Raw genomic sequence first — 7,657 nt, 5'->3', positions numbered from 1 at the left:
TTCTGCTGGTTAAAATAAGTCACGTGGCTAGCCCAGATTCAAGAGGTGGAAAAATGGATTTTATTTGATAGGAGAAGCAGCAGTGTCATGTTGCCAAAGGGCATGTGTACAGGGAGGGGAATTGTAACTGTCTTCACATACTGTGGGAGCAGACTGTGAAGACTTGAATACAAAGTAAACAGTTTGGAATTTATCCCAAGTGTGCAGGAAACTATCAAAGATTTGTTTTTTGGTTCTTGTTTAAAGCACTAACATAAAAAATAAGATTTTCTACTCAGCACCCCTTCTTCAGGAGCCCTTCCTCTTTCTTCTATGAGCCTTCCTCTTCTGTAATTCTGCGTGGTTATTGCAGAAGCCATCACGTTAGGAGAATGGATAGAGTGGACTACCTTTTGGCAAGTTGTTTGGATTAGGGCCAATCAGAATCCTGCTTTGGGGTGTTTTTCTCCTGAAAATGAGAGTTGGTCTCTTGTTAAACCTGAAACTTTAAGATGTCAATTTTGGGGAGTGGTAGGTGGCCGTGCTTGCAGCTATATGAAAAAAAGCCGCTGCACAAAGAAGGAGAGATGAGGGATAATGAGAGTCCTGACGGCCTTAGAGTCCACTCCTTCTGATAGCCCTCTCTGCCTCAGCTGCAAGTTTGGTCTGTCTCTCACAACCAAAGGAGTCTCAACTACTATAAAGGGAGTTACCACCTGCTAGTAGGGAGTTGCAAGTGACAACCTAAAAATCCAAAGTCAGCTGAGTTTTAGTGCAGTGGTTATTGGGAACTGATTATCACTGGTATCTTAGAAAGCTGTTGTTTTGTTGAGATGGAATTTCACTCATGTTGCTAAGGCTGGAATGCAATGGTGCGATCTCGGCTCACCGCAACCTCCACCTCCTGGGTTCAAGCGATTCTCCTGCCTCAGCCTCCTGAGTAGCTGGGATTACAGGCACGCGCCACCATGCCCAGCTAAGTTTATATTTTTTAGTACAGATGGGGTTTCTCCACACTGGTCAGGGCAGGTCTCCAACTCCCTACCTCAGATGATCCACCTGCCTCGGCCTCCCAAGGTGCTGGGATTACTTTCTGAGCCACTGCGCCCGGGCCAGAAAGCTGTTTTTCTTATAGTTTGCATACAACTAACCTACTCTGATAACTTTTGAGCTGAATCTCTTGGGGTTTCCTGAACCAACAACCAGATTATCAGAAAGAAATTACACTTTGTCTTTTTCCTTTCCCAAATACATGCATACATATATATGTGTATATATGTCTTCTTTTTCTTGTCTTACCTGGTTAGTTAGAACCTCCAGAACAGTATTATACAATAACAGTGATATTCAGTAAGCTCTTCCTGTTCCTGACTTTATAAGAAAGATTTGAATGTTTTCATTGTGGGTATAGTTTTTCTAGTTCTTGCCTGTAAATTACTCTTCATCATAGTCAGAGGATCTTTTTCTTCCTATCTAAATTTGAATTCGAATTTTTAAAAATTTGTAATGGATATCACATTTTTTTTCAAATATTTTTCAAGTATTTGTAAGTTCATGTTACTTTTTGCGTTAATGTGTGAATGTCAATTCTATTAAAATATTCATTAAGATGGAATCGTTTTGTGTTCACTTCAGGAGTCAGACACTTCCCATGATGCTCACAGAATAGGTTTGATGCCTTTCTCTGTCTTCCTATAATGCCTTGAATGTATTATCATTAATCCATTCATCCAACGAAAACTCATGACACTCTCTATTAAACAAAAAGAGATGAATCATTTTTACATTCTACAATAACCCCCCTTGCTTTGATGCAGTATTGGTGTACTGCAGTCCTAAATTTAACTTGATAACACAGGTGTAACCAAACCCAGGTGCAGCTGCTCACCACTTGCAAAGCCAGTAACAAAAATGAGATGCAGTTAAAGGAAAGTGACTTTATTCCAGCACTAGCAGTGGGGAAATGACAGTGCCTTGAAGAAACCATTTTAAACTTTGGCTGGAGAGAGGGGCTTTAAAAGAGAACTTGGAATGGGAGGCATGCGGAGTGCTGCTGGGCACAAGGTCTCTGTGTCTTTTTCCAGTGGATATCTTGAGTTGTGGTCCACCTGGAGCATGGTGGCTTCGTCTCAACAGTAGCTGGGTTGTTGACGAATGGCCTTGAGGTAATCTCTGGAATTTTTGCAACTGGGTTTCCAGGCCTGGTTTGTCTCCATATTAGCCCTGGAACTTCTAAATAAGTGCATAGATAAGTGTGCCTGGTGTAAGTTGAATAAGTACACAGTTAGATAAATATGCATGGTGTAAGGGAGTGTCTGGTAGGAGAGGAGGGAAACAAAGGGTCTTGAGGTACCTTTCAAGGCTACATTCTGAGGCTCAGAAGGAAAGGAAAACAAAACTTTACAAGGCCTTTTAGCCAGGCTCGGTGGCTCATGCTTATAATCCCAGCACTTTGGGAGGCCAAGGTGGGCAGATCGCTTGAAGTCAGGAATTTGAGACCAGCCTGGCCAACATGGTGAAACCCTGTCTCTACTAAAAAATATAAAAACTAGCTGGGTATGGTGGCACATGCCTGTAGTCCCAGCTACTCAGAAGCTGAGGCAGGAGAATCACTTGAACCCAGGAAGTGAGGCTGCAATGAACTGAGATCATGCCACTGCACTCCAGCCTGGGCGACTGAATGAGACTCTGTCTCAAAAAAAAAAAAAATGCATTTCAAGGCTGGGATACTTGGTTACACAGGCAGTCTTTGTTTTGAGAGGTACCATATGAACTGGAACCTGTGCATATCAGAGCCATGCCCTTGTTTTGCATGGTACTGATGTGTACATATTCTGTTTAACCCAATAACATGCAAAATGAAAATTGCTTGTATTTTTCTTGGGGAAGTTATACTTTGGGTTTTAATGTAATATTGGTCAGATTTGGGTTAGAAAAAAATGAAGAGCCTTTCTGTCTTTTTCCTATGCTCTGGAAACTGTTTAAATGAAAAAGAAAAGCTGAACTGATTCCATAAAGCCATCATTTTAGGAACAATATACATGTTTGACAATCATTTCACACTCTTTGGGGCTATTCAGATGTTTTATCTTGTATTGAACCCAGTAATTATATTTGCTAGATAATTGTTCAGGCTATCTTAAGTTTTCAGATTAATATGTATAAGTATGTGATGTCCGTTCATATTCTTTTCTCTCTTCATTTTCTGTAGGTATAGTCTTTCTTACTCCTAATATGGTTTAAGTATAAACATTTCCTTTCCTCCTTTCTCACTCTCTTTATAAAGCCAGACCTGCTAGAAGTTTGTTGGCTTTGTAGGTCTTTTCAAAGATTACATTTTTATCTATCCCAGTGTACTTCTTTTCTAGTCCATTAATTTATTTATTTTTATTGATTCACTCTATTTTTTTTTTTTTTTGAGATGGAATCTTGCTGTGTTGCCCAGGCTGGAGTGCAGTGGCATGATCTCGGCTCACTCCAACCTCTGCCTTGTGGTTTCAAGCAATTCTTCTGCCTCAGCCTCCCGAGTAACTGGGACTGGACTAGAGGTGTGCACCACCATGCCTGGCTAATTTTTCTATTTTTTTAGTAGAAATGGGGTTTCGCCATGTTGACTAGGCTGGTCTCAAACTCCTGACCTCAAGTGATGCACCCACGTTGGCCTCCCAAAGTGCTGGAATTACACGCATGAGCCACCGTGCCCAACCCCACTCTCCAATTTTTGAGTTTAGTTTACGTTTTTTAACTTTTTGAGTTGAATAATCAGTTTGCTTATTCTCAATAAAGTTTTCTAACAATGTCATTCGAGACTATGATGTATATTTATGATGTATATTTAGCAGTATCTCATACATTTTCATGTATAATGTTTTCAGTTTAGTTAATTTTTAGTCTATAATTCAGCTTTTATTTCCTCCTTAATTAAGGACTATTAGAAGAATGAATGTTACCTGTCCAGTTTCTAATCAATAAAAAAATTTTATTGGCACTTTCTAATTGTCCTAGAATATGTATTCAGCTTGAATAGACCATGAACAAGGTCTGGTTTGCCTTCGTAGTTCCATCTTGAAAATAAAGCTTTCTGAGTAGCCAAGCTTCCTTACCATCTCTAAATAAGGAGCTCATTCTGTCAGGATAGTCAGTAACTTTTTCGTATCTTTTTTTTTTTTGAGATAGAGGTTTGGTCTTGTCGCCCAGGCTGGAGTGCAATGGTGCAATCTCGGCTCACTGTGACCTCTGCCTCCCCGGCTTAAGCAATTCTCCTGCCTTAGCCTCCCAAGTAGCTGGACCTACAGGCACGCACAACCATGCCCAGCTAATTCTGTATTTTTAGTAGAGACAGGGTTTCACCATGTTGTCCAGGCTGGTCTTGAATGCCTGACCTCAGGTGATCCGCCCACCTTGGCTTCTCTAAGTGTTGGGATTACAGGCATGAGCCACCATGCCCAGCTTTTTCATATCTTTTAAACAAACAACTGATATTGAAAACCTATGGCTCATTAAGCCAGATATTTCAGGACCTATTCAGATAAATTCAAGTGAAAAATCAAGGAGCATTAACTTGCCATGCAAAATGGATATATCAGACGTCTTTCCCTACTGCACTATGTCTAGTAACTAAATGGAGTCTGTGCAGATATCAAGGAAATTAACAATGAAGTTATTCAGAGTTTGTTTAATTCAGGAATCCCTCAGAGAGTTTGGTTGAATTTTATTAAAGGAAAGGGAAGCAACTAATTTGCAAACAAAACCAAGGGCATCCAAGAGGAAGTCAAAGTTACAAACAGCGAATAAGTGTATACACACACACAGACAGACACACACACACGTATGTACTTGGAGACACATGTATATATGTGTATTGGGGTGGGTGTTCATTAGAATTTACAGACCCTTTCATGGTCCTCTGCTTTAAGCATTACAACCTTGAAGAAGGTATTGATTATGATGTTCTAATTTGCAGATTGGAATACTGAGGTTTAAAAAGATTAGGTGGAGCCAAGTATGGAACCTAGATCTTCCAGCTTGAATTCACTATTCTTTCCACTATGTCGTGCTAAGGGGTCACAAAACGTGTTGTCTACAACACAGCCCCTGGTGAGGATTAGAAGGAAGGAGGGGTCTGGCTGTGTGAGTGTCGAGTGTGTAACCTCCGTGTTTGTCTCATTTGAGATCCCTGCAGTGAAGTTGAACGAACTGCTCGAGAACTTTTATGTCACCGTTAAGAAGAGCGACGGCTCAGACTTCCTGGCCACCTCGCTCCATGCCATTCGCCGAGGCCTGGACCGCATCCTGAAGAACGCAGGTGTGGGCTTTTCCATCACCAGCAGCACTTTCAGCTCCTCCACCAAGAAACTCAAGGAGAAGCTGTGGGTGCTGAGTAAGGCAGGCATGTCGGGCGCCCGTTCTCGCAACATTGTCTACTTCTCACTTTCTGACGAGGAGGAGATGTGGCAGGCAGGGTGTCTGGGGGATGACAACCCTATTACTCTCCTGTCCACAGTGGTCAAGTACAACAGCCAGTACCTGAACATGCGGACGCTGCAGGAGCATGCAGATCTGATGTACGGTGACATCGAGCTGCTCAAAGACCCCCAAAACCAGCCCTACTTTGCCCGGACCGACAGCGTCAAGCGGGAGAGCCGGAGTAGCTCCACCAGAGTGTGTCACGGGAAAATCTACCATGAGCATTCCCGGGGGCACAAACAGTGCCCTTACTGCCTCCTCTACAAGTACATGTACATCCACCGGCCACCCACCCAAATGGAGGCCAAGTCCCCTTTCTACCTGACTGCCAGGAAGGAGGCCACAGACATGGGCAGCGTGTGGTATGAGGAGCAGAGGATGGGGCTGCGCTCTCTTCGGGGAATTGTCCCAAACTTAGCCAAGAAGGTCAAGCTGGAAAACTGCGAGAACTTCACCTTTGTCTCGTTCACTCAGGTCTCCCGGAGGCTTGGCTCCCACAGCTGCTGCCAGTGAGCCCTCCCTGGGGCCTGGCCACTGCCCTGTCACCTGCTCAGTGGGCACTCCCTCACGTGACTGGGTGTGGAGCAGCCGGAGCTCTGCAGAGGCAGAGGCTGACCAGGTGTGACCTCCCAGACTGGCGGCTCTCCCTTGGGTGTGGCCTGCTCTCCCCCAAAACTTGGGGTTTGCTTTTTCAAATGAAAGTAGATGAGTCTAAATCATGCAGATGTTTTATCCAAATGTGTATCAACTTTGTTAGCTTTTAGAATCTAACACAGTGTATAATTGCTACATACAAGAGTGAGGAAATTCATTTTCTCTAGTGCCTTTCTAGCACAGGTTTTCTCAAAAAAAAAAAAAAAAAAGAACAGAAAAGGAAACTGTTAAGTAGTTATTTAAAAAAAAAAAAAAATCCCAGTAGCCCAGTAGCTTTAGATGTTAGGAAAACTGTACACTTTGTTGAATTACACTCACAATTAGGAAACAGAGAGAGGCAGACACGTTCCCTAGTTTCAAAAGACAGATTGCGCCTGACGCTGCTTTGTTTTTGTTGGTGGATAACGTGGTTCTGGGGGGCAGGCAGCCACATGTCAGGGAAGATCCTCAAGCGACAGTTGGTCATCTGACAGGGACGCAGGGGCCAATCCACAGCTCCCAGCAGCGGGAAGAACCCCATCTTGGCTGTCAATGGAGAGAATTTTATGATAAAAGATTCACACACCTGAGGGGTGTCTGTGAGAACAAGGCTTCTAGCGAACTAAGCAGTTTGTACCGTGAGGGAATTTCTAGTAGTGAAAGAAAAGGGCTTAGAAAAGCCAATCTGTGATCAAAATGTGAAAACCTCCTGAAGCAGAAGTGCCTATGTTTTATTTCTCAGCACCATGTGAGAGCTCTTTTGATTTGAACATTTTTTGAGGTTTCTGTCTGTCTTCATGTCATCCCTTTATTCCATCAGCATATAGCACTGGATCTATAAAACAACTAAAGGTAATTTTTAGTCTTAGCCAAGGAAATCTAACCAAGCAAGCTGCAAAAAACACAGATCCCCCAAATTTCTTAAGCTTTGGAATATTTTTGTCAGTGTATGACTTTTCAGCCACAATAGATGTCATCATTTTAGGTTGGCACCAATGCTTGGGACACAATGATTTAGGCATACCACCAGGTAAGCAAACCCGGCATTAATGATGTAGCTACAAAATTAGCACATCATGGTAGGTAATGCCGTTTGAAACCATTTCACTCAGGCAAAATGCAACCTCACCACATTCTTTAAAAATCAGCAGAATATTCTAATAACTACCCCTGAGTGCAACACGTGAAAAAGGAGCTCAAAGACTGCTAATTAATAATAACAGTAATTTCTAGGGACCCTGACTTTGTATTTGAGAAAAGTCTCCTGTAACTTTATTCCATTATGCTCCTATATATGCTTTCTAATCCCAAATTAAAATTCCAATACAAATTCATTTTGTAGAAGTCTTCACATCAGTCCCCTTTCTTTTAAAAAACATTATTTTAGTATTTATTTTAATTAATTGGTTTCTTAAAAAAATCATATACTAATCATTGAAATAGGTAATATTTCCTTTACCAGAGAAGACTCAACCAATGATGCCTTAAGATTTAATGTTATTCCCTCGTTAGTCACTGTGCATCTGTAAGTTTGTGTACTAGTTGACCTTTCCTGAATAGAGATTGATTTTGGCATTTC

General features: G+C 42.0%; 1 protein-coding gene across 2 annotated transcripts in view; it reads left to right on the top strand.

The window, feature by feature from the left end:
- The window catches only part of KIAA1958 (KIAA1958 ortholog), a 180,144-nt gene extending 172,722 nt beyond the window's left edge, over positions 1–7,422 (top strand). For both annotated transcript variants that reach the window (XM_037739197.1, XM_017530369.2), the window contains one exon: positions 5,152–7,422. In XM_037739197.1, the coding sequence (XP_037595125.1) occupies positions 5,152–5,958 (807 nt within the window). In that variant the 3' untranslated portion in view covers positions 5,959–7,422. The remainder of the gene's footprint in view (positions 1–5,151) is intronic.
- Positions 7,423–7,657: the final 235 nt, after the last annotated feature.

Source organism: Cebus imitator, unplaced genomic scaffold (assembly GCF_001604975.1).
Source record: "Cebus imitator isolate Cc_AM_T3 unplaced genomic scaffold, Cebus_imitator-1.0 Scaffold64, whole genome shotgun sequence".
Taxonomy (NCBI): Eukaryota; Metazoa; Chordata; class Mammalia; order Primates; family Cebidae; genus Cebus; species Cebus imitator.
The sequence above is the reverse complement of the archived record's forward strand: the minus strand, read 5'-3'. Positions and strand labels throughout refer to the sequence as shown.